We start from the raw sequence: 27551 nt of genomic DNA, 5'->3' as shown, positions 1-27551 counted from the left end.
TGACATTTTGTAAATTAATTTTTTTTGCATTATTTTTTGATTTTTTTCATACTTCATTTTTTGTAGGATTTTAGGGTAATTTTGAAATTTAAAAATGTTAAAAAGAATTAAAATTTTTCAGAAGATTTTGCCCAATTCAGACTTTCTTCATTATACACATTACCAACAAAACCTTAAAAATTTACAGAAATGTTCATTCAATACTCAATATTCAAGTTTATATTCTTCACAAGAACATAAAAACTTCTTAAAAACAAATTGTTATCAAGTTTTGCAAAAGCGTGGAATAAGGCGCAAAGTAACATCACAAAAACCGTTTAATAATGAAGAAAATCCACTTAACTTGGATGATATTTTGTTACCATCAGACCCTGAAAAAATCAGTGCTTCAAAACAGACAAAAGATATTCTTTTTCCGACAAAAGAAAATATATTTTCAATTAAAAATGATTTTATGGTGGAGAATATAGAAGAGGATGTTGCTCTTCCTGAAGCGAAAGAGAAGCAAAAAACTGCACTTGATATTGCTATTGAATTAAGGGACAAAAAAAGAAACAAAAATAAAAGAAAAATTCCTTTAACTGATTCGAGAACTGAGGTTGGTAAAATGTTTTCCTTTAAAAATATTTGGATCATGTTATGTTTTTGGTTCTAAATTTACTTAATACTTTAACAGTCTTCATAAAACGTTATGTGTAGCACAAATGAAAGCTTACACTAAAAGAATCTTATTGGTTTTATATTTTTTGAGATTTGTAAAAGCAATTTTAGCCAAATGTATTTTATGTTTCAAGTAATTGTAAAATAATAGCTACGTTGATGTCATATTTTTTAAAGTGTATTTTTAATATCTTCAGTCGGAACCAGACCCTCGTGAACTAGAGGAACAATTCAAAGTTCGAAGGGCGATCAACGCAGTTAAACCTGTTATTTTAACTCATAAAACTACCGAAGAATTAGCTCGATTTTTAAGAAAAAATGTTTTGTATGCTGATAAAGATTTGGTGGTGTTTAATAAACCATATGGGATTGCTGTTCATGGTAAAAATCTGGCTTTTTAAAATACTGATATTTTGATTAACTCATGTATGTGCTTTTAAAAACTAAATATTTGTAGGATAAAAATATGTTTTTTAACTGAAATTGTTTAACATTTTTTTTATACATAGAGGCTATACGACAGCTTGGTGTAGTGGTAAGAACACTTGCTACACCATCATGAGGTCGTGGGTTTAATCCCCACTGCTCTCATGCTGTAAGCACCCTTGAGTAAGGAGCTATAAACAATATGAACTCCTGCTGAGCCAGCACTTAATCAGCAGCTTAATTATCGGGCAGGTATAATCTATAATATCCCAAACTGCTAAAAGACAACTCGAGACTGGGTCGGAGTAATTGATGTTACTGTTACTCTATGTTTAGGGTGTGCATTTGACCTTCCCACATCGAGGATAAAGATATATACAAAAAAAAATATTAAAAAAATATTCATTTAAATGCTTTTTAGATGGTGATAATTTACATAGTCATCTTTCTGAATGTTTTCCAATTCTATCCAAACTTCTATATGGAATGAAAACCAATATTGACTTAAATCTTTGTAATCGCCCCGACAAAAACACAACTGGCGTAACCATCTGTACGACCAATGATGAAATGAAGTTGTTGATTCTTAAAAAACAACGCGAGAATAAAATACTTAAAAAATATTTGTAAGTTTTTGCTTTAGTTTTAAACTTTTGATAATAGTTAGCTAAAATTGTAAGAAGGTTATGTCTTTATTATGGAATAATTTGCATTATTTGGTTTTGAAATTTGTCCTTTATTAGTATATCATTTTGGTTTAATGGTCTGTAATAATTATTTTAGTATTTGCTCTATTTAGTTTGGTAAAATAAGATGCTACACTTACATGGTATATTATGCTAGCAGTGGGAATTAAACTCTTGCCCTCTAGTCTTCAATTTGCAACCTTAAATATCTTGACCTTTTCAATGGTATATTAATGGTGTTTTATTTTTAGATCAGTTGTTGTAAATGAACCCGAAAATAACGAAGGAATGGTCGAAATTCCAATCAAATATGAAAACTTTAAGAAAGGATCCAGAACTTTTGCAAGAATGGTTCTTAGTCCCGAAGTCAGGTTAAACCAGATTTTATGAACCTCTTGCCTTCTGTAATTTAAACAACATTAACAACTTAGTTTAAATTGGAATTTTTACTTGTACTTTATAGATATAATGCCCCACTTGGTAAAGAAGAAAATATAACAAATGGAAAGAAAGGTCACATGGCCATCACATATTACAAGTTACTATCAAGCAATGGAGGTCTCTCATTACTAGAACTCCAACCAAGAACAAGTAATCATTTTTTACTTGCTATAGTAATATTAGTAAATAAAATTTTTCGAGTTTTTTCTTGACGATATTTGTCATTTTTAATTTAAATCAATATATTTTTTAGCTATTAAACATCAACTAAGGGTTCACACGTCTGATGGGTTAGGTTGCCCCATTTTGGGGGACCATAAGTTTGCTAAATACGGAGTCCTAGCCCCACAACCTTTACCCCATTACTTGTTAAGAAAGTTTAACCTTCCGAGAACGAAGACGAGTGTTATTCCAATGCATTTGCATTTGCAGCAAATCATGATCCCAGGTAAATTTAAAGGTTTATTTTAATAAATTAAAAAAAAACAATTTAAGTATTTTAGGCAAAAAATTGCAGCTTCAGGTAATGATTCAAATACTTGGCTTTACTACATGAGGTACTGTGTTTGATTCCTATTGCTTTCATGCTAAAAAAAACCTTAAATCCAATTACAAATCTGGTTAAAGCTGGTTAAATTTTTATTGTCATACTTTTTTGGAGATTTTTTCATATTATTTTTATTTTAGATATTTTCCCGGACGAGAAAAAACCCCACCTAATAATTGGCGCAAAAATTCCGCAACATTTCTTAAGAACTATCACAATTTTTAATCTTAAAACAGTTCCTAATGTAAAGTGGCTCGGCCAATCAGATAGCGATAATAAAATTGCGTCACCGAAAGGTAACTCGGATTTGTATTATGATCCTACTGCTGTTCATCAAGAAAATGCTGAAAATAAAATAACAGATTTGGACGGGAAATCTGTGAAAGTTTTTAAGCCAAGAGTCAATGTGCGTTATAAAAAATAAATTCATAAAATCTGAAAATCGTTTTATTTTATTACTTTTCTATTACGTTAGTTTAATACGCCAAATAAACGTAAACCGGCAGCGTGGTGTAGTGGTAAGAACACTTGCCACACCACACATGAGGTCGTGGGTTCAATCCCCATTGATCTTATGCTGTAGCGCCCTTGAGTAAGGCGCTATAAACGGTATGAACTCCTGCTGAGCCAGCACTTAATCTATAATATCCCTAACTGCCACAGGCAACTCGAGACTGCGTCGGAGTAACTGATGGCAGCGTGGTGTACGTCAAACCCAAAACCTATCGACATGTTAATTATCTGGCAGTATAATAAGTGGCATCTATCTTTACCAAAAATAACTTTTGACTAAGTCGCCGTATCAAAATGTTACTCGTTGTTTAGACTGCAAAATCGTCCATAAAGGTGGGTAAATATGTAAATGTATGTCTATATGAAATACATTAAATTAAAATAACATTTTTGTTTGTGGTATGCAGGCGATCTACCAAGCGTATTTGTTACAATGAGTACACAGCAAATTCTTAACATCTGTTACTTAAGCTGAACTTGGTTCTGCCGTTACCCGTTTTAAATAGTAACAACATTATCGCAATATTAACCTGCTGATTATTTCCGACATGGCTAAAAAATGTATTTTTGATTAAGTACGCTACAACATAGCAGTAAAAAGGGGTTATAACTTTTTATTTTACCAAAAGGTTACATATATTTTTTATACGAATTGCAAAGACTTACGTGAAAAATTCAAGCTAATTACACACAATTTTTTTTTACCTTATTTGAGGATAAAGCTACATGGTGAACCATATCACGTGACTGCAATCGCGACATTATATGCCACTCAAAAAACGCCCACGGCAAAAAAGGCCTTAATTAAATATGTCTTCAAATTCGCCTTATATGGCAATACAGTAGTTTGGGTCAAAAATATTTTAAATTTTTATTTAGCATTTTGTAATATTTTAGAAAGTAAAGGAAAGTTTTCAAGATTTTTGATATTGCATAAATGTTATTTACAGTGTTCATCTTTTTAAAGATCGAATTTTTGGCAGTGTTTTACTTCAGCAAAATTTAATAAGGCGTTTTTCCAGACGACGCTTCCTACACGAAATATGACGTCATTCTCAAAAACGTTTTTCTTGCGCGTCGCGGAAATTGTTGTGTTATGGTTAAGGAAGCTGGGCAGAGTTTTTATGTTGTTATTCCGAAAAATATCAGAATTTTGCGCTGTAGTTGAAGGTGCCATAAGAGTTAATTGATATCAGATAGTTGACAGCGTACTAATGTTATTTCTACAAATATTTTTAAAAAATATTTATGAAATTTGATTGGCAGATATTAAGTTTTTAAATATACGTAAATATGCATACAGAATAGTTTTAAATATTAAAACTAATGAGTTTTTACCAATATTGGCACAACAATAAAATTCAATTTTAAATGCAAGTTATAGATTTTAGACTAGAACTTTCCAGAACTTCTATGAATAATTAATAAGCCTTTTAAATTTTTTATAATTTTTTGTTTCAGAACTTTAAATATTTAAATACTGTGACTTTGTGAGTTCGGCAAACTAAAAAAAAGGTAAATTTACTTAGGATATTGTATTTAATTGATACTATTTATTAAGTTATATTTCGTCACAATTTAATGTTTGTTACGTCATAGAAAATGGACCCCGATGTTTCAGGAGCATTAGCAAACTTCGATAAAACAAAACTGAAGAAGGCTAACACCACAGAGAAAAATAGTCTGCCAACAAAGGAAAGTAAGTGTAAACATAATAAAACATATAATTAAAACAAGTTTAACGCTTATAAAATAAACATAAAAAAGTAAATATTTCATTTTTTGCACATTAAAAAAACTAATTTTTTTTTCATTTAGCTATTGAGCAAGAGAAGCAGGCAGACTAAAATGTAATTAGCGTAAGTGTTTTATAATTTATCTTTCAAATGACGTCAGCGTCCTGACGTAAGCACATTAATTATAACAGTGAATGGCATACTAACCTGTGATTATTTTTTTGTAGGTTTAAAAAAAAAGAAAAAAGAAAATTATGGAATTTTTGTTAATTTTGAAACGATTAAAAATTTAAATTTTTCATCTTTAAAACTTTTTATTGTATATATCTATACTCATTTATTTACTGTTTAAGTCAAATTTAAAAAGTATTATTAGGTTTAAAAATTGTAATTTAACAATATTTTTCAATTGATTAATAAGAACAAAACAATTTTAGTTTAAACAAAATGACGTATCGTTGTGTTATTGAAATTATGTATTTGGAAATAAAAATGAACCATTAAAAATACAAGGTATGATGTTAACTATATATAATTACATAATTTAGTAAGCCTATACTGCTGGCTGTAACCTAAGTCGGAAATAACTCAAAATTGCCTAAACCGATGCGCATGAATGTTCTCTGCGCTGGCTTAAATTAGCCGAATTTTTGCCTTGTTTTCCTTACGCTTTTGCTTTTATTTAGGCACAATTTTGCGTAGATATAATTTTTTTTACGGTTGCTTAACTTTTGTTTGCTATAGTTTAGTAATAGAAATTACAGGCTGCTTTTTAGAAACATGAGTAGCAGAGCACAATTACGTATAGCAGCTTATAAATGTTATTAACTTCATAGTTTGAATTGCCAAAGTTAAAATACACTTTTAATTGTTATTCACACCGGGACGATATACCAATACGTTCACGGAAATATTGAAAGGAAGACTGTAATAAAATATGTTTAACAAATCGAATTATTGAATCAAAACAAGGTTAGTCTGTTTGTTGACGTGTTTAGTTTATATGTATGTGTAGTTTATAAATTTATTAGTTGTAAATAAATTAATTAATTGTAAAATTTTGCCCTTCTGTATATACCAAAAATTGCAAAAATTACAATAAAACATTGTAAGTTAGTCTTTTATTGTTCAAATTTTAAAAAGCATTTAATTATAAAATTGTGGTTGTCATAATATACTATATATATATACATTTTTTGTATATTTCTTAATCCTCGCTGTGGAAAGGTCGAATGCGCGACCTGAACATAATGTAACTTTAGTTGGAATATTATGTAGAATATAAATGCCCGAAAATAATGCTGCTGATTAAGTGCTGACTCAGCGGGAATTCATACCGTTTATATTGCCTTACTCAAGGGCCCTACAGAATGAAAGCAGCAGGGATTAGGCCCACGACCTCATATGTGGTGTAGCAAGTGTTTCTACCACTACACCACGCTACCGGAAATTATAAATATACTCATGTATATAATTTATTACGAGCCACATTAACAAAAACTTTTCTCGTTAAAACTACCGACGAAAATTCCGACGAATGAAAATTTATTTTAATACTGAAAATCGCGTTAATAAAACGTCAAATAAATTAAGTACCAAAATTTTCTCTCAGTTTATATTAAACCTTTTATGCATGGTTCTTTTTTTAAGTTAATAAATTAAAATTTCCAACGGTGATAATGCAAATACATCAACAGTTTTAAAAAGTTTTGATTATTTATTACTCACATGGAATTTTTGTTTATGATTTCCTAAATAACCGAACGACTAATAAAGAATTAAGTATAAAAATATCCACATAAAATGACGAATATAAAACTTTAAAAGTTTTGAATTTTTGCACAAGCGGGTGGTGGACAGTTGATTTGAAACTAAGATAGCAAGGCAAATAATATATAGTTTAGGTTAAATGTAATAAACATGAAGAAGTTAATAGCGTTTATTTTCTTATGTGTATACTTCGTATATGCTCAAGGTATTATTTTCTATTGATATCAATTTTTTAAGGATAGATTATTTGTAACGAAAAATAGCACCCTTTTTCAATTAACTGTATATGTTTTTTATGGTATTCTTATATTAAAAATGTCTCTTTTTTGTTGTAGAAGGAAAAGAAGAGTTTACAGTGAAACTTAACGATGTTTCGTTCAACAGCAACCATTTTATTGATAAAAATGTTGGTGAAATTACTGAGCGCAATATAAGTGGTAAGACGTTAAAACTTTAAAATTTGGTAAATCAAAAAAAACAAAAAAGACAAAATTATTTCAACAAAAACTAATTACAAGCAAAAAAAACTTGACAATCAAATTAAATTTTTTTGTTAAAAAAGCTTCTTTTAATAATATGGTGAAAACAGAGTTTGAAAGGATCTAATAATGTTTTAATTTTTAAAATATATATAGAATAAAAGTCCCTACTGAGATATGTTATAGTGGGTAGCTTGTTTAAAAGGGTTTTATATTAAAACGCATTTGTTAAAAAAAATGCTTTGGTTAATTTAATTAATTTAAAATGTCTTCTCTTAAATTTCTAAAATTTAATTGAAACTTTATTTTTTTTTAATTAATTTAGTTACCTACTCAAGCCTTGGATGCTGGGCACAAAATACCGCGATAGCCAGTTTGGAAAATAAAGCTTATTTTTTGAACGGAAATCAAGTTCATAGAACTGATCAGATTGCAAAATGTGCTGCCGTGGCGCACTCACTAAACTATCCAATCTTTATTATGCAGGTAACTAAAATTAAACTATATGTAACACACTATTTTGTTGTATTTAATTTCATAGGCATTTCGTTTCATGTATTGATTTGGCATGTCTTTAATAACATGATTTCTAAATAGTCGCTCCGCGTTTACTTCTGATGCGGTACAATTATTAACAAAATCTTTGAATCACTTGTACTTAACGGTCCTCTAAAAACAAAATTTGAAAATGTAGGTACGAGAGTCAGCAAGGACCGTAAAATACGAGAGTGTTAAAAAACCGTAAAGTACATGTGACTCAAATATTGATTACACAACATTATCAGGGCAACTTTTACTGACAATAAAAACAAAATTATTTTATAGAATTACGGATGGTGTTTTGGTTCACCAGACGCGGAGTCTTTATATAAAGCTAACGGACCTTTAACAACATGCGGACCAGAAGGAATGGGTGCAACTGGAGCAAACCAAGTTTATAAAATCCTATCCACCGAAGGTTTTCATGTTACTACTTTATTAAATACAGCTTAAATATATTTGGTAAAATTTATGTGACTAAAAAGTAAACGCTATTTTACATTAAGTCTCAGCATAAACATAATGAATTTATTTATTCGTTTGCATATATTGATCCCTTATGTTGACTGGCCAACTTACAGCCTATGCATAAAAATACATTTGTTACCCTGACCCAGTCTTTATTCAGTTTGGCAGTTTGAGAATATTATTAAAAATGTTAACCGATAATTGAAATACCACTTAAGCGAATGTTTGTACTGTTTATAACGTCTTACTTAAAAGACCTATGAGATCAAGGCAGCCAAGTGTTTTAACTACCATACCACGTCGTTGGTCAAATTGGCATTTTAAATATATATTTAACCTAAATATTTCAACCAATGTTTGTTAAAAATTCAGGTTTTCCACCTCGGGTTATTTCAAATACGATGGAGGTCGGGTATAACTTTTATGAACCTCATGAACTTCAAGGAGCTGGATATAGGGTTATACATGAGCAAACAGGTTTACAAACCATACGCAAATTTGTTAGTAGATTAAAACTTTTTATTCAGTAGAATAACACGGCAGCTATATGGCATCTAGTTTTAAAGATACATTTTGTAACTTAATGATAAATTTGCCACATTTAAATATTATTATGATACAAGTGGTTATTATTATGTCGCAGTTGATTATGTTGACGAGGGATGTTGGAAAGATAACAACCATGCCAGAATGATGACACCGTTGGAAGACACAATCTACTTTTTATATGGCAATGTTGCTGTCAGAAAAGATGCGGTTTTGAAATGTGCCGTTGCTACATTTTTAAAAGGCTTCACTTGGTTTGGTGTTAAGGCAAGTTTTATAGTTAGTTTTTGTTATTTGTTGTTAAAATGCCAATCTCAAACTATTATACAAGGGTTGCTCTTGCACCAGTTAAACAGAGGCAAGCGAACATGTTAGGTTAGAATTTTTGGATTACTTGTACTTAACGGTTCTTAAAAAATCTTAAAACTATAAAGTACGTGAGAGAATTACCGAGGATTGTTAAGTACGAGAGAGAGAATTTACGAGGACCGTAAAATACAAAAGAGAATCATCTAGGGCAGTAAAATACAAGTTGGACAAGAAGCTAGGCCCGTAATATACTAAAGAAAACTAGACAGAATCGTAGTTACAAGAGAGAATTGGGCAGTACCGTAAAGTACGAAAGAGAATTAGGTAGGACCGACATATACAAGAGTTTTAATAAGAACCGTATAGTGATCTGGCTATTTTTGTACCAACTTTGCGCTAACGAAAGTTTCTGACTTAGCTACGTGACTATATTTATATTTTTTTGCATATCTTTTTTAGAATAACATGTGCTTATCATCTGCGGATGCGGGCGACACTTATAACAAATACGGAATATCCCCACTCTGCTCAAACCAGGGAATAGGAACTCCACAAGTTAGTCGAGTTTACAGAATCGTCGGAGATTCTGATAAAAGTAAAGACTTTATTTAATTAAAATTTAAAAAAAAAGTATATCTTAACTAAGATAGCTTTAACCTGTACAACTTTTTTAATTTTATGAATTGTGATAGGGTACGACACCTTTTGTAACGACTTTTTGGTTTTATTATTAGAGCTTAACAAAACTTGCAAACTTATTATACCTTTTGTAAGGTGTAACAAAAGAATGTAAACCTTAAACTTATTAATGATTTAATTTTTTAATTGATGCTTTAATTTTTTAGTTTTACCTAGAGAAGTTATAACCGATCACATAGATGTAAGTGTGAATGCGCTTAACATACTCTCCAATGTTGATGTCACCAACACTTTTGACCTTGGAGGTAATTATTTTTTTGAATTTATTGAAAAACCGTCGCCGCTTGTTTTAAATTTCTTTTTTTGTAAAATAATACTGGTCTATTTAAAGGTTTTAATTGGTTTTGAAGCTTTTTAAACGTAATTACTTAAACTTTTACTTTTCATCATTTTAGTAACGTTTGCTGATCTTGGATGCTGGGTATCAGGTCACGAAAGAACAATTCCCACTCTTGAAGGAAAGGGAGTTTATCTTTTGGATGGCGTTTACTATAAAAGAGAAGATGCTCTTGTAAAATGTGCAGCGTCTGCTTATATGAAAGGCTACACAATATTTGGTCTTTGGGTACAACATTTGTTTAGTTAGGCTACACGAAATTAATTTAACTCTATTTAAATTAATTAAGCTCATTGTAAAAACTAGAAGCGTGTTTTAAACAAATTTAAACCTAATAAACAATTGTTTTATAACTAATATATATATAATTATTTAAGTATTTAAAAAGCATATTACTGTTTAGAACAACGGATCATGCTCCAGTTCGGCGAATGCAATTGAAACCTATAAAAGCTTTGGTGATCATGTCGGTTTAGGTGGATGTTATGGGTATGGTAAGGGTGGTCATTCCACCAATAGAGTCTGGGAAATTGTAAATGGAACAGGTACATCATGAGTTACAAAATTAATTTAAAATCTTTAATGTTATTGCAGGCATTTTTAACTTGTGATTACTTTTCAGTTTTATTGACAATCTTTTTATTAAATTTTCACAGGTAAACCAACCGAGATTCAATTTGATTTTAACTATACAGTGAACGAAGATGACAATACCGAAATAACCAATATTGGTGCTACAACTAAGCAAAATGTTGCAGGTAAATATATGTTGTTTAATCAAAATCCGTTAATTTTTGCTTCTAGTAATATAATATTTGTGTAATTGGTTTAGAGGGTTGGGTTCAGGCCATACAATAGCATACGGTTTACTTAATCAATTAAAAAAATCTACGTCATCTAAAAAGATGTTGAAAATTCCATACTCTTTTAACTATGTATTTTACTTATTACAGTAAGTGTTGATAACTTGGGCTGCTGGAAAGATAACACGGCTGTCCGCGCTTTAGAAACCATGGAAAAAACGAGTTATTTACTAAACGATGCTTACAATACCCGTAGGGATGCTGTTCAAAAATGTGCGGCAGTGGCGTTTAGTAAAGGATATTCTGTTTTTGGACTTGAGGTATTTTGTTCTAATCAGCATTTGCATATCTTGATTTTTAGTAAATGATGTTTTTAGATTTTTGTCCACATTTTTAATTAAGAGTACTTTGATTCTAAACCTAAGTGTTAGGTTGCATTTCGAAAGCAAAATTTAAATAAACATTTTTGGATTTAGTTTGGAGGACAATGTTATGGTTCTGAAACAGCGAAAGATACTTACAACAAATATGGTCCAGCGACAACATGTGCTGATACTGGAAAAGGAGGATCTTGGGCATTTCAAGTTTACGAAATTCTAGATGGAGAAATTACAAGTAAGTGATTTTGGTTGATATTAAACATCTATCAGTTATTATAGATTTGAAATATAGCGTATCAAGGATAATTAAAAAATATGCTTCTGTCTACGATTAAACAAAGTTAAACTTATAATAAGATTTACTTTAAGATTATCCTAATGAAGAAATAACTGACAACATGGACGTTTCAATGAGCCCAATCGGATTTGTATTAAATACTGGTGGTGATGTTAAAGAATACCCTGTTTCAGGTTGTTTATTGTTTACAAAGTAACAAAATAAAACAGCTTTTTAATATTGTTTTATAATTTTAATTAACTCGTTTAATTAAAAACTTTTATTATAAATACCTATTATGTTTAGTTACTTATAAAACTTTGGGTTGTTGGAAAGATACTGCAACTCGAGCAATTCCCACGATGGAAGGAACAAATTATTTGGTCACTGGTATTTATTGGACTAGACCTGAAGCAATTGAGAAATGTGCCATTTCTGCTTACCTGAAAAACTACACAGCATTTGCAGTACAAGTATGTGTTTCCTTGCTTCTTTTTTTTCTAAAAAAAGTTTGTATTTTTGTTCTAAATCTAGAAATTATTTAATACCTAATATTAATAAAAAAGTTTAAAATCAATATTTTTTTTTAGGCTAAAGGATGGTGTGCGGGGTCAAGGGAGGCTATTGATACCTACGACAAATATGGTGGAATCGGTACATGTCAAGATGGAAAAGGCGGCTATTTAGCAAATAATGTATATCGAGTTATCAGAGGCACAGGTAAAAAGTTTAATTATAAAATTACAACATTAAATATACTTTCTGTAACGATGTAAATTTATTTTTTTGCAGTAGTGATAACAAAAAAATTGATCTTTTTAAAACAACAAATATATTGTCAAATCAATTGCTAATAAACTAAAATATAGTGACAAGAACATGATGTCTTAGTCTACATGTACTCATACCTGATGCATTCATTCGAATTTTTAATTTTGATGAAATTTATTTGCTTATTTATTGCAATTAGTTTATATTTTTAATTGTTTTAAAATAACATAATGTCAATGTTGGTATAATTTACATAAATAGGTAGATTAACTGAAAGCCATTTTGAGATGAACGTTACTGTTGATGCAGAGGATAAATCAAAAATATTAAATATTGGTTTGACTACAAAGCAAACTATTGCAGGTAGTTTATGGTTCATGCAGAACAATTAAATAAAATATTGGTTACTATTCATTACATAAGCAAACCAAAATTTATATATTTGGAGTAATAGCTATAAGAAGATTTTTTTGGGTAACAAGTTTTTAAGCAATATTAAGCAACCGATTAGGAAATGATAAAGCAAACATTTTATTTTCCACAAAGCAATTGTAAATAATCATTAAAAATGGTTATTTTTAATTTAGTAACGGTCAAGAACTTGGGTTGCTGGAAAGATAACGCGGGTGCACGGGCATTAAATACCATGGAAGGAACGAGCTATTTACTAAAGGAAACTTATAATGTTCGTAAAGTTGCTGTTCAAAAATGTGCTGTTCTTGCTTACTCCAGAGGGTACACTGTTTTTGGTCTTGAGGTATTTGCATTTTATTAACTTTTATTTTGTAAGTACATACTTGTATTACAAAAAGATATAAGTTTTATTCAATCAATTTGTTTTAAACTAATTTGGTATTTATCAAGTCATTGTTTGGTTAATATTAGTTTTTCATTGTTTATATCAAGCTTAAAGATCACCATTTTAAGTCTTATATTACCCAATTTAAAATAAGTTCGTCAACTTAATATGTCAGACTTATACATTATAGTTTGGTGGACAATGTTATGGATCTGATACAGCACAAGATAATTACAACAAATATGGTGAGGCAACAACATGTGCTAACACTGGAAAAGGAGGAACTTGGGTATTTCAAGTTTACGAAATTTTAGATGGAGAAATAACAAGTAAGTAATTTAATTTAAATAGATGTTGTGTAAAATAACAAATTAGTTATAATTTCATTAATCAAAAGTGAAAAATGCTAGTTTAAATATTTGCCCCAATCTTAAATTATCTTAGCCAGTATTGGGCATTAATATTACAACATGTAAGCAGTCTAAGATTGTCGATGTCCAATGTTTTCGTCAACGGGAAAAAGTTGTTGATATCAAATTGTTGCTTCTTTCATCAAGTTGTCATATAAAAAATATAATTTATTATCTTTAAGATTACCCTAATGAAGAAGTTACTAACCACATGGACGTTTCAATGAGTCCAATTGGATTTGTTCTGAATACTGGAGGTGATGTTAAAGAATACCCCGTTTCAGGTTAATTAATAGACTTATTTCTATCACCTACTAAATAAAAAAATGACTCAATTCTTTTTTAAATTTTGTGTAAATTTTGAGATACATTTTATGTTTTACTGGTACTAATTATTATATAGCTAAATATAACTGGTTCTTATTCACTTCAGCATTATAAAGTAATTTTATCAATAGGCTATGTTAAATTAAAATTCTTAAGCTTTGCACATATTACAATACTGTTGTCTATTGAGTAATATGCATGATGTTAACACATTAAATTGACTAACAGAAAATACTTCAAATACTTTTTTCACGACAACACAACATTTTTAATATATCTTGTCATATTTTTTTAAAGCTAAAACATCTTTTAACATGTTTTGAGTTAAATACTTATTATGTTTAGTTACTTATAAAACCCTCGGTTGTTGGAAAGACACTGGAACTCGAGCAATTCCCACGATGGAAGGAACAAATTATTTGCTCACTGGTATTTATTGGGCTAGACCTGACGCAATTGAGAAATGTGCCATTTCTGCTTACCTGAAAAACTACACAGCATTTGCAGTACAAGTATGTGTTTTTTTGCCTATTTTTGGATAACCCTAAAACGTTTATATTTTTGTTTTATATCTAGAAATTATTTACCACCTAATATTAACAAAAAGTTTAAAATCAATATGTTTTTTAGGATAGAGGATGGTGTGCAGGATCGAGGGAAGCTATTGATACCTACGACAAATATGGTGGAATAGGTACATGTAAAGATGGAAAAGGCGGCTATTTAGCAAATAATGTATATCGAGTTATCAGAGGCACAGGTAACAAGTTAAACTATAAATCAAAGTTTATATAATGTAATACTCAACAGTTTTACATTAAGTATACTTTCGTTAAAGATGTAAATTTATTTTTTGTGGTAGTGATAACAAAAAAATTGATCTTTTAAAACAACGAATATATTGTTAAATCACTTTCAAAAAACTAAAATATAGTAAAATGAATATGTTGTCTTTATCTACATGTATACATACCTGATGCATTTATTTGCATTTTTTATTTTTGATAAAATTTATTTTCTTATTTTTTGCAACTAGTTTATACTTTTGATTGTTTTAAAATACCACAATGTCAATGTTAGCATATTTTACATAAATAGGTATAATAACCGAAGGCCATTTTGAGATGAACGTTACTGTTGATGCAGAGGATAAATCAAAAATATCAAATATTGGTTTGACTACAAAGCAAACTATTGCAGGTAGTTTTATGGTTTATGCAAAACAATTAAAAAAATATTGGTTACTTTTTATTACTTAAGCAAAGCAAATTTTATATATTTAGAGTAATAGCTATAAGAAGATTTAGTTGGGTTACAAGTTTTTAAGCAATATTAAGCAACCGATTAGGAAATAATAAAGCAAATGTTTTATTTTCCGCAAAGCAATTGTAAATAATCATTAAAAATGTTTTTTTTTAATTTAGTAACGGTCAAAAACTTGGGTTGTTGGAAAGATAACGCAGGTGCACGTGCTTTAAAAACTATGGAAGGAACGAGTTATTTACTAAAGGAAACTTATAACGTTCGTAAAGTTGCTGTTCAAAAATGTGCTGTTCTTGCTTACTCCAGAGAGTACACTGTTTTTGGTCTTGAGGTATTTGCTTCACATGCATTTTATTAACTTTTTATTTTGTAAGTACATACTTGTATTAAAAAAGATAAAAGTTTTATTCAATTAATTTGCTTTAAACTAATTTGGTCTTTATCAAGTCATTGTTTGGTTAATATTAGTTATTTCATTGTTTATATCAAGCTTAAAGATTACCATTTAAAGTCTTATATTACCCAATATAAAAAAAGTACGTCAACTTAATATGTCAGACTTATACATTATAGTTTGGTGGACAATGTTATGGATCTGATACAGCACAAGATAATTACGACAAATATGGTGAGGCAACAACATGTGCTAACACTGGAAAAGGAGGAACTTGGGTATTTCAAGTTTACGAAATTTTAGATGGAGAAATAACAAGTAAGTAATTTAATTTAAATAGATGTTGTGTAAAATAACAAATTAGTTATAATTTCATTAATCAAAAGTGAAAAATGCTAGTTTAAATATTTGCCCCAATCTTAAATTATCTTAGCCAGTATTGGGCATTAATATTACAACATGTAAGCAGTCTAAGATTGTCGATGTCCAATGTTTTCGTCAACGGGAAGAAGTTGTTGATATCAAATTGTTGCTTCTTTCATCAAGTTGTCATTTAAAAAATATAATTTATTATCTTTAAGATTACCCTAATGAAGAAATTACTAACCACATGGACGTTTCAATGAGCCCAATTGGATTTGTTCTGAATACTGGAGGTGATGTTAAAGAATACCCCGTTTCAGGTTAATTAATAGACTTATTTCTATCACCTACTAAATAAAAAAATGACTCAATTCTTTTTTAAATTTTGTGTAAATTTTGAGATACATTTTATGTTTTATCTTAAGCTTTGCACATATTACAATACTGTTGTCTATTGAGTAATATGCATGATGTTAACACATTAAATTGACTAACAGAAAATACTTCAAATACTTTTTTCACGACAACACAACATTTTTAATATATCTTGTCATATTTTTTTAAAGCTAAAACATCTTTTAACATGTTTTGAGTTAAATACTTATTATGTTTAGTTACTTATAAAACCCTCGGTTGTTGGAAAGACACTGGAACTCGAGCAATTCCCACGATGGAAGGAACAAATTATTTGCTCACTGGTGCTTATTATGTTAGACCTGACGCAATTGAGAAATGTGCTATTTCTGCTTACCTGAAAAACTACACAGCATTTGCATTGCAGGTAAGTGTTTTATTGCTTATTATTTTAGAGAACCCTAAAACGGGTATACTTTGGTTAAATAATAGGAAATTATTTAGTAATTAATTTTAATAAAATTTTTAAATCAATATGTTCTTTAGGACAGAGGATGGTGTGCAGGATCGAGGGAAGCTATTGATACTTACGACAAGTATGGTGGAGCTGATACTTGTGTGAATGGTAAAGGAGCTGGTTGGACAAACAATGTATACAAAGTTATTAGAGGTTCAGGTAAGTGGTTTAAATATATGGTAGCAGTTTATGTTATGTAATAAATACATCAAGTATATATTTTCTTTAAAGATGTTAACTTTTTTTTGTGCGGTAGTGATAACAAAAGATTGATTATTTTGAAACGATAAATATATTGTTCAATCATTTGATAATAAACCAAAATATAAATCTAAAAATGTGTTGTTGTAGTCTACATGCACTTTATAACTTATACGTTAATTTGTATTCTTTATCTTTAATTTAATTCAATTTTTTTTTGCAATTAGTTTATATTTTTGGTTGTTTTGAATATTGCATGTCAATGTTTGCATATTTTACATAAATAGGTATAATAACCGAAGGCCATTTTGAGATGAACGTTACTGTTGATGGAAATGATAAATCAGAAATCTCAGATATTGGTTTTACTACAAAGCAAAATATTGCAGGTATAAATGACAATTTGTTGTTACTAGTTGAATCTTTAAATGGTTTACATTTAGTAACTAACAATTTTAAAATTTATTAACAAGGTTTAAAAAGTGATTAGAAAACAACCTTGAAACGTATTGTAAAACAACGTGTTAAAATCTTATTTTAAATGTACATAGTCACAGTCAAGAACTTGGGTTGTTGGAAAGATAACGCGGGTGCACGTGCATTAGCAACCATGGAAGGAACGAGCTATTTACTAAAGGAAACTTATAATGTTCGTAAAGTTGCTGTTCAAAAATGTGCTGTTCTTGCTTACTCCAGAGGGTACAGTGTTTTTGGTCTTGAGGTATTTTATTTGTGTATATTTTAATAAATAATAAAAAAATTATTAGGCCAACAAATCTAAGTACTTGTACATATAAATAATTCTCATGTTTATTAACTTTTAAATGTAATATTTAGTTTGGTGGACAATGTTATGGTTCTGATACAGCACAAGATAATTACGACAAATATGGTGAGGCAACAACATGTGCTAACACTGGAAAAGGAGGATCTTGGGCATTTCAAGTTTACGAAATTCTAGATGGAGAAATAACAAGTAAACGGTTTAATAAAACGAATTTTAATTTATTATCATGAACTTTTAAACAAACTCAAACTTGACTAAATATCAATACATTTCTACCATTATAACTAACTTTATTAAATGTGCAAAGGAGTGCACTTTGTTTATTTAAAATAAATAACACTTTGTTTATCTAAAATAAATAAATGTTATCTTTATGTTTAGTTTAATTGAAATTTCCTTTTTATATTTTTTTAAGATTATCCCATTGAACAAATAACTGACAACATGGACGTTTCCATAAGTTCACTAGGATTTGTTATGAATACTGGAGACGAAATCAAAGAATATCCTGTGTCAGGTTGTTTAATTTATCAAGGAATTTTTATTTTATTTTCTATAAAATAATATTAAATAAGTTTATAGCTTGTTTGGAATGGATTTCTAATATACTTATCATAGTTTAACCTTTTTATGTTTAGTAACTTACGAATCTCTTGGTTGTTGGAAAGATACTGCAACTCGAGCAATTCCCACGATGGAAGGAACAAATTATTTGCTCACTGGTATTTATTGGGCTAGACCTGAAGCACTTGAGAAATGTGCTATTACTGCTTATCTGAACAACTACACAGCTTTTGCAGTGCAAGTATGTCTTTAATCTGTTAATATCTTACAGATGTTATTACTTCACTATTTGAGCCAAAAAAAAATAAATAAGTGAAGCTTAATATAAGTCTGATATTTTTAACTTAATATTGTACTAGTAATATTTCAAAATAATGCTTTGACATAAATAAAAACTACTCTATTCTTAGCCTAAGTATGTAAAACGAAAATAAAAAAAATAGGTTTAAAATAAATTTAGGATAGAGGATGGTGTGCGGGATCGAGGGAAGCTATTAATACTTACGACAAGTATGGTGGAACTAATACATGTGTGAATGGTAAAGGGGGTACCTGGGCAAACAATGTATACAAAGTTATAAGGGGCACAGGTAAGTACCTCAACTAAGCAACGTTTTTCTTGGTAATATTAAAGCATCGATTTAAATTAATTGTAAATACTACGCTATAAAAATTTGTATCATTGATAAAAAATTTAGCTTAATTTTGGTTATTAAAACTATATATTGATAATAAAAGGTAAACCTGATGTTGAAATTACAAGAGAAATTAACGTAACAGTTGATGCTAATAATGATTTAACACATAATAAGGCAGACACAGTTTCACATCAAAGGATAAGTGGTAATGTTTAATTTTGTTTTAAGTTTTCGATTGTTAATATTGTAAATATTGCTATATTTGTAATAATTTTGATAAAATTTTTTTTAAGAAACCACTTACAATTTTAAATTTTCTTTAGTGACTTTTAAAAACTTGGGCTGCTACAAAGACACAGCGACTCGTGCAATAGCTTCACTAGAGGGCACAATTTATTTGTTAGATGGGGCTTACAATACAAGAACAGATCCGATAACTAAATGTGCTGCAGTTGCTTACTCGAAGAGTTACCCTGCATTTGCTGTTCAGGTTAACATTTATATTTAACCGTTTTCAAATTTGTTTTATTTTCATTTTTGTACAGTTATATTTAAAGTTAACACGACGTACCTTATAAAAGTTTTTTTAAAAACTTTATACAACAAATTAACAGAATGGTGGTCAATGTTACGGATCTGCAACAGCGGATCAAACATATGACAAATATGGAGAAGCTACCAACTGTGCTAAAAATGGGGAAGGAGGTCTCAACGCTAACCGAGTTTATCAAATTATTGATGGCTCAATAACAAGTATACAACATATAAACAAATATATTTTTTCTATACTTAAACTGATTTTTATTTCACCTTTTGTTGGTAAATTTTCATACCTTTTTGGGAAGGAGTGTGCTATCGTGACGTATGATGTATTTGTCAGCAAAGGACTCGAGGGCGAATAGTATGCCATTGGTAGGACTCTAACTGTAGAATTTTCTGCTTGTAGTCCTATACCAAGTCTAACGGGGTTTGTTTACGTGTTTTTGGTAATATTTTAATTTTTATCAATATATCATTTTTTTAGACTACAATGAATGTGAAGTGGACAGCGAAGCTTCTAGTTGTGATAAAAATGGAGCCTGTGTAAAAGAAGAAAACGGTTTCCAACACTGCGTTTGCAATACGGGATACACGGGATCGGGCGTCATATGTTCTGGTAATATTATAACTTATTATCTATGAAAATTGATTTGTGTAACTTGTTATTAACCATGATTCTTGGTCAACTTTGTTAGATATTGATGAATGTAAAGTAGCTACATGTGGGGCTTACTCTAAGTGCGTCAATTCGCCTGGCTCTTACAGTTGTAAATGTGTCACATTTTACTCCTGGAACGGTGTTAGTTGTCAGCGTAAGTTTTTAAATTTTAACATTTTTGTTTCTCCAAATTTTTTTTTAAAAACTGTGTGAGATTATATCAAAGTGCCAAAAGTGTGTTTTTACATATTCAAATCAGATTAAATTACAAAGAAAACACCAAAGCTACTTTGTTTGTTAAGAAAACCAGGGACATTGAACGAAACATTTTAAGTTTATCGTTGTTACTTTATTTTAGTTTTAATAACGTACTATTTAAAAATATATGTAAAAAATTATAATCATTTATAATTTTAATACCAACTTAACAAATATTATTTTATAGCAATGCCGGTTTGTTATATACACGGAGATCCTCATTATACCACGTTTGACAAAACAAGCTACAATTATCAAGGAATGTGCGAATATTACGCTGCTAAAACATACAAACGCCCAATTAGTGATCCAAATTGGTTCCAAATTACAACAAAAAATATTAAATTTGTTTCTACTGTCTCAGTTGTTCGTTATGCAGAAATAACTTTAAAGGGTGGAAGGCTCACTATTCGCTTAACTACACCGAATATCATACATGTAAAAAAATTATCTTTCTGTTTTTATTTAAATTTGTAAATTATGTTATTATATTGCTGTTTATATATTAGAAGTAACCAAAATAAGAAAAATTTTAATCTTTTGTTTTCTTTTGTAAATTAAATGACCAGGTGAATGAGCAATTGGTAACAGAATATGATAAAGATGGTGTAACTATTAAAACAGTAGGAAAGCATGTTGTCGTTGAAACGGATATAGGTTTACATGTTTCATTTACTTTGTATATTTTAAATATATATGTTTCAACTAGTTACATGAACGAGGTACGTTAAATTTAAATTTTAGCATTTGTCGATTCTTAGTTGTGTAAACTTATTGTTATTTTATAGTTTCAAATTTTAAATTAAGTTTAATTGTTTTGTTAAAATACCAACATGTTAATATACCAACAAGTAAATATACTTGTTTTTTGCACTAACTAACAAATAATTTTTTTTATGTCATTGTTTTTGAAGTTGAACGGACTTTGTGGTAGTTATAATGGAAATAAGGGTGACGATTTTACAGCAAGTAATGGTCAAGTTACTGGGTCGCACGAATTTGGCGAATCGTATATGGTATATGATTGTACCAAGCCAACGCCTCATGAAAAACCATGTGCCAATCCTGCTCCATGGTATTTAAAATAAAACATTTACATCCTATTTAAATATTACAAAGTTAACGTGTAGAAGAAGAAAACTTGTTTTTTTGATAACAAATGTAATTCGTAGTCTTTGAAATTAATCATTGTTTATATAATGAATCATTGTGAGAAACTACAAATTACTATTAGTTTACTTACTATTATTAATTCACATTCAAGGGCTGGACAAGACTTTTGTGGACCTTTACTTAACACCGGTGGGGTATTTGGCCCTTGCTTAAATAAAGTTAACCCTCAACAGATGTACAAAGATTGTATTTATGATATGTGCGCTTCAAACGGCGATCGAACCCTTCTTACCCAGGTTCCATAGCTGTTTCTGTTTAACAAGTATTTATTGAACTAACCTATCTTATTTAAACCTAATTTTTCTTTTTTCAGGACTTAAAGGTGTTGGCGGATAAATGTGAAGAAGTAGGTATAAAAGTTTGCGATTGGAGAACGAGAACAAATGCATTAGTTGACACCTGTCCTGAAAACAGTCATTATGAAGGTTGCATGACCCCATGTCCTGCAACATGTGAAACAGTAACTGAACCTGAAGTGTAAGTATTGGATTGTTTTAAGTAGCTTTAAGTTAAAACAAATCAACTATTTTTCTAAAAATAAGTTAAAGCTATTGGCTTAATAAAATCAAATTTCTTTTTTTTAATCATGTAAACATTAGTTTTATCTTCTTTTTGGTTGTTTTTTCAAACTTAGCAATTATTTTTGTCATTTACTAAGAAAATATTGGACTTAACATAATCTAACCAAAGCAAACATTTCTTGTAAAATTATTTAAATAAATTGCAATAACAATTTTCAAACTTAAAAAAATATTTTAAATTCCATATCTAATTTTTCCTATTTAACAAAATCTTTTTAAAAAAATTAAACCTGTTTGAAATTTTGTTTCAAGATGTTTACAAGAAGGAAATGTTGAAGGTTGTGCTTGCGACACCGATTTTGTTAAAAGTGGATTTGATTGTGTTTCTATGAAACAATGTGGTTGTAAAATTAATGGAGCTTACGTTAATATTGGTAAATTGTTTTGGTTATTTAATTTTATCATGTTATTATTCTAAATCCAACACGATTTTTTTATAAAAATTTAGCTTTTTAAATTGGTTATAAATATTATTGTTGTACTAAATATTATTTATTTGGTGCTAGAAATTTTTTTCAATGTTGCAACAGGTTAAAAAATACATATGTTTAAAGACTATAATAACATGTTTTATTTATAGTTATGTTTTATCATAGGTGATGGGTATGTTAATGAAGAAACGAATTCTCAATGTAAATGTGTATCTGCAAACAATGTTCAATGTTCTTGTCTTGTTGGTTTTAAAGGAGAGCCTTGTCTGGGTAAGTGTCATTGCAATTAAGTTTTAGTTTAAATGAAACAAATAAAATATTTAAAAAGCTAAATTGTTTTTACAAGTTTGTTAAAGTTAGCAAGTTTTTAAGCCTGCCGAGTTATGTTTTAGATTTGATGTGAATTAGCTTAATCAAAATTTATTTAAAACAAAATTATTGAGCTTAAACAAAAAATGACTTGGTCTTAAACTACATTACAAATTAAATTAAAAATGTTAATTGTAGATATCGACGAATGTTCTACGGGAAACTTTAGTTGTGGTGCAAACCAAGTTTGTAATAATACAATTGGCTCATATGAGTGCATATGTGATGTTGGTTACGCTATGGTGAATGGAGAATGCAAAGGTTTGACTAGATTTGTTTTATTTTTAGAAAGTTTTTAAAAGCGTTTGCATAAAAAATATATTTAACTTTCATGTGCTATGTTATAAAAAGTTTAAATATAAATATACATTTTTTTTTAACTGTCTGTTTTAACTTGATTATTGTTAATTATTGATGTGTTATAGATATAGATGAATGCGTACTAAATATTGATAAGTGCGACGAAAACGCTGTTTGTACCAACACAGAAGGTTCATACACTTGTACTTGTAAAGATGGTTACACTGGAGATGGAATGAGTTGCGAAGGTTGGTTAAATTTAAATATTTGAATTTTTTTATTGTTTTAGGTTATGTTAACAATAAATAACATTATTTAAAAAACAAAAAAATAAAAAATACAAAAAGTGATTTTGTCATTTAACAAATGGTAAATATTAAAAAAAAACTAAAGAATATCAAAATCTATATATTTTTCAGATATTGATGAATGTGAAACAATGTCTCATACTTGTAACACTGATTTTGCTGAATGTGTTAACACGATTGGTTCTTATCTATGTAAATGTAAAGCAGGTTATAGTGGGGATGGTACAACTTGTACAGGTAAAATATATAGCATAATGAAACATTGGTAAAATATATAGCATAATGAAATATTGGTAAAATATATAGCATAATGAAAAGGAATAAATTAGTTTACTGTTTTGTATTTAATAAAAAGTCATTTTTTAAAGAGCAATAAAATATTTTTTTAAATGATATTCTACATTATTGGAGGTGGTAACATAAAAATGAATATTCCAATATTAAATTTAAAAATCACATAATCAGCAAATTTATTAACTGCTTTAGGAGTTATAGTTTAATTTCTTAACTATATAATGTTTTTTAAATGAAGCTAAATTTTGTAATTGTAGTAAGTGACACGGGTTTAATAAAAAAATGTTTTTAGATGTCGATGAATGTAAGTCTGGTGCTGCTAACTGTGATGTAAATGCAGTTTGTTCAAATAGTGTTGGATCCTATGAATGCAAATGTAATGAAGGTTATGTTGGGGACGGAACGAATTGTGTTGAAATACAAGGTAAATATTTTTTAAATTGAAAAAATGTGTGCATATTTGTACTGCTCATACAATATACTTTAATTTATACATTTTTTTTATATCATGCAAATTTATAAAATTAATATTTTTTGAAAGATTTTTCTATTTAAACAAAAATTATTATTATTTTTTTTATATTGTTTATTTTTTTAATATCGTATTATAAGTATTCTGTATTTAAAGTTTTTTCAGTTTGTTTAATTTTTTAAACCAAAAATGTTTATAATAGTACGTTTTTGACTTCTTTTTATTTTTATTCCTAAAATTCAATGTTAAAGAATGTGACATTTTTTGCAGAATGTGAAAATGGAAAAGTCTTTTCAGATTGTGAACATTGCGAAATTAATTGCAAGGATATTAACAATCCTGAACCCTGTACACCAGATTGTCAAATCGGTTGTAAATGTCCGCCCGGAACATTTGTGAACGATGAAGATAAATGTGTTAAAATAAGTGGCTGCTTGGGTATTGAAACAAATCCAGGTCAGTTAAAATTTTAAAAAGTTTAACAAAAATTCGTGTTTAGTGTTTTTTTATATTTATCTTTGATGTAAATTTTTAAGTCAATTTCTTGACCTAAAGGTAGAGTGACTTTAATTACCCCAACCCACTATTAAAATGGAATTGACGACTTTGGATATTACAGATTTATATATGCCAAATAATCAAGTTTAGGTGTTGGTTTATTAGGAGTTTATACTGTTTATTGCGCTTTTCTAAAGGCATGCGAGCAGTGGGAATTTAACCAGGACCTTACGTAGTGAAAAAAATGACCATTACACCAAGCTGCCGGTTAACAACTATGTTCAAATATAGATTCTATAAAAAAATGTCAATATTGTAAAATAATAAGTTGGTAATATTTCAGAATGTTCCGACGGCAAAACGTATTGTACTTGCCACGGTTGTGATGTGAGTTGCGAAGATCGCTTATTCCCTCCTCATTGCGAGGATACATGCCAGAATGGTTGTCATTGTCAAGAAGATCACTATATGTTGGATGGTGAATGTGTACCAGAGGATCAATGTCCGGGTTAGTTTTTTTGTTGTTAATTATAATACACAGCTTGTGTGGCAGAATTAGTTACGAAATACTAAATTATGAACACAATGTCACTAAGATGTTATAATCTGTCAAACGCTGCAACTTTAACTTTTTAAAAAAATATATTAATAAAAAATATTGTTGTTAAACTTTTAGTCTAAATACTTTTATTATTTTACAGAAATTGAACCTTGTGATGAATAGTTAAACAATATTCAATATAAGACATTAAATGTAGTTTGGTACTTTAGAATATTTTATTGGTGCAATATATTATAGCTTGGGGCTTTAAATTTTGATACTTTCAATATTCTATATACAGTTTTTTTAAATTAATTTATAAACTTGAACAAGATTTAGTTTTTAATTTACGTTTACAATTTCCATTTCCAAAAATCTTATAAATATTATACATATTAGTCATTTAAAATTAAAACATAATGTATTTGTTAATTAGTAGAAGAATAAAATATATGTTCTTGTTTTGTTAAAGTCTTTATTTTACAATGTGTTTATTTGTATTTTTGTGTGGGTAAAAGTTGATATATCAAACGGAAAATAAATTAATTTTCATAATTATGTTGTTAAATTTTTTGCAAAATAAAGCCAATGTAGTAAAAAGGTTCTTTAGGTTTAAAAAGAGTTTAGCAATGGAAACATATAACTTACATTTTTTAAAGTTGCCTCAGTTGCCAATTTAATCTGCCTTTTTTTAAACCTTGCCTGAATTTAATTGCTTCGATTCTTTGAAATGTTGCTCAGGTTCTGCACAACTTGCTTAAAACAAAACAGTTACGTTGTTAAGTAAAACAGAAACTGTAAATTAAAGAGTTTGGTAAAGCATAAGACTACAGATAGCAATAGATTCTGTTATGCCAAATATTATGACTTATCTAGTTTCCTGTACACACTAGTAACTAGAGCTACTGATAAAATTACTTATCTTTATTGTTATTTTAGGTAAAAGCGTTGACTTATGACAGTTTTGAAAAGAATTCATAGAACAAGTACTAAGATTTTTTGGATTAACTAATACACCAAAGGTAAGATATATCTAAACATAACATAAAAGTAAAAATATACTTATAAGGCGTAAAGCGAGTTTTTTTTAAAGCAAACCTAGAGAATTGTTTTGCAATATTTTTCGTTAATTATTGACACATTTAAAAGTTGCATTTGATTAAGTAACTTCCACATAGTGTTTATAGTGTTAAAAAAAGTTGTATGCTATCGTAATGTCATAGAGTTTTGTATTGTTGTTTATTTAAAGCTATTGTTGTTAAATTAAAGCTGAAGTTTTCTAAAAATTAATTTTAACTTTGGTTCCTATAATAGAATTCAAATATTACTAAAACTTTCAATTAATCAAACGCAGAAACTTTCGCTATTAATCAAACAAATTAAAGTAAAAATTTTTGTGCTGGAATGTTTTACGTAAGCGACAATTTTCTGCATTTTTAATCCTTTATTACAATTACGGAATTTTCTGTAAATCTATTGCATAATCATGACAAATTATTAAAAAAACTACATAATTAGAGCAAATCACTTACATAAACTCAAAGGTTTAACTTTAACATTCAAAGGCTTTGTCAGTTAGGTTTGGTTTGTGCGTGTTAAATAATCTTACCTGTACTTAGTTATACAAAATAAAATATGATTAAGTTGACAGCTTTAGTATTGTTTTGTGTATATTCCGTGTATGCTCAAGGTAAGTTTACGTTTGTGATTATAACATAAAATAAATTAAGCTTTAATGTATATGAACATGGTATAAAACGTATTACAAAGCGTCAAAAACTTATTTTATGATTATAGAGACCACATCAGAACTTTACAATATTGTTTTCAATAACAACCATTTTATTGACAAACTTGTTGCTCCAACTCATGAGCGCAATATAAGTGGTAAGATTTTTTTATATTTAATAATTTCATGCATTTGCCGCTGTAACTGTCACAAAAATTTGAAGCGTAGACCCAAAGTATTCGTACAATCTAATTATACTTGATCAATACACATTTAGTAACGTACTCAAACCTTGGTTGTTGGAAAGCAAACTACGCGATTGCAAGTTTAGAAAACAAGGCTTATTTCTTAGTTGGAAGTCAGCTTACTAGGACCGATTCAATTGCAAAATGTG

The 27551-nt window shown here is 28.9% G+C and overlaps 2 protein-coding genes across 2 annotated transcripts; both read left to right on the top strand.

Moving 5' to 3' along the window:
• The first annotated feature begins 5 nt into the window (after positions 1-5).
• On the top strand, positions 6-5120 carry LOC145750953 (uncharacterized). The gene is made up of 9 exons (XM_082567023.1): positions 6-598; positions 858-1041; positions 1508-1712; positions 2024-2143; positions 2236-2363; positions 2467-2661; positions 2901-3145; positions 4873-4972; positions 5092-5120. The coding sequence occupies exons 1-9, from the start codon at positions 95-97 to the stop codon at positions 5118-5120; spliced, it is 1710 nt and encodes a 569-aa protein (XP_082423149.1). The 5' UTR covers positions 6-94.
• A 588-nt stretch (positions 5121-5708) lies between these two features.
• LOC145749774 (uncharacterized) lies at positions 5709-25853 on the top strand. Its single transcript, XM_082565636.1, has 53 exons — positions 5709-5981; positions 7115-7216; positions 7584-7744; positions 8084-8216; positions 8639-8743; positions 8910-9079; positions 9581-9716; positions 9967-10065; positions 10216-10385; positions 10561-10702; positions 10814-10915; positions 11111-11280; positions 11437-11575; positions 11710-11811; positions 11924-12090; positions 12208-12337; positions 12650-12751; positions 12976-13145; positions 13378-13516; positions 13780-13881; positions 14270-14436; positions 14555-14684; positions 15023-15124; positions 15349-15518; positions 15761-15899; positions 16163-16264; positions 16559-16725; positions 16845-16974; positions 17304-17405; positions 17568-17737; positions 17854-17992; positions 18219-18320; positions 18442-18608; positions 18828-18957; positions 19106-19210; positions 19329-19495; positions 19620-19758; positions 20030-20161; positions 20241-20357; positions 20649-20899; positions 21031-21183; positions 21376-21536; positions 21726-21870; positions 21948-22111; positions 22468-22589; positions 22812-22916; positions 23154-23276; positions 23441-23563; positions 23735-23860; positions 24210-24341; positions 24660-24845; positions 25231-25395; positions 25589-25853. Exons 3-53 carry the CDS (start codon positions 7739-7741, stop codon positions 25609-25611), a joined length of 6840 nt encoding a protein of 2279 aa, XP_082421762.1. The 5' UTR covers positions 5709-5981; positions 7115-7216; positions 7584-7738; the 3' UTR covers positions 25612-25853.
• The last annotated feature ends 1698 nt before the right edge of the window (positions 25854-27551 follow it).

Source organism: Corella eumyota, chromosome 4 (assembly GCF_963082875.1).
Source record: "Corella eumyota chromosome 4, kaCorEumy4.1, whole genome shotgun sequence".
Taxonomy (NCBI): Eukaryota; Metazoa; Chordata; class Ascidiacea; order Phlebobranchia; family Corellidae; genus Corella; species Corella eumyota.
The sequence above is the reverse complement of the archived record's forward strand: the minus strand, read 5'-3'. Positions and strand labels throughout refer to the sequence as shown.

Excerpts from the sequence above, each read along its gene's own strand:
- LOC145750953 (XM_082567023.1), top strand. The coding sequence starts at position 95 with ATGTTAAAAAGAATTAAAATTTTTCAGAAGATTTTGCCCAATTCAGAC. Across the intron at positions 599-857 it reads TAACTGATTCGAGAACTGAG|TCGGAACCAGACCCTCGTGA; the intron begins GTTGGTAAAATG and ends TAATATCTTCAG. Across the intron at positions 1,042-1,507 it reads ATATGGGATTGCTGTTCATG|ATGGTGATAATTTACATAGT; the intron begins GTAAAAATCTGG and ends AATGCTTTTTAG.
- LOC145749774 (XM_082565636.1), top strand. Across the intron at positions 15,900-16,162 it reads TTTAGATGGAGAAATAACAA|ATTACCCTAATGAAGAAATT; the intron begins GTAAGTAATTTA and ends ATTATCTTTAAG. Across the intron at positions 19,211-19,328 it reads TTCACATCAAAGGATAAGTG|TGACTTTTAAAAACTTGGGC; the intron begins GTAATGTTTAAT and ends AATTTTCTTTAG.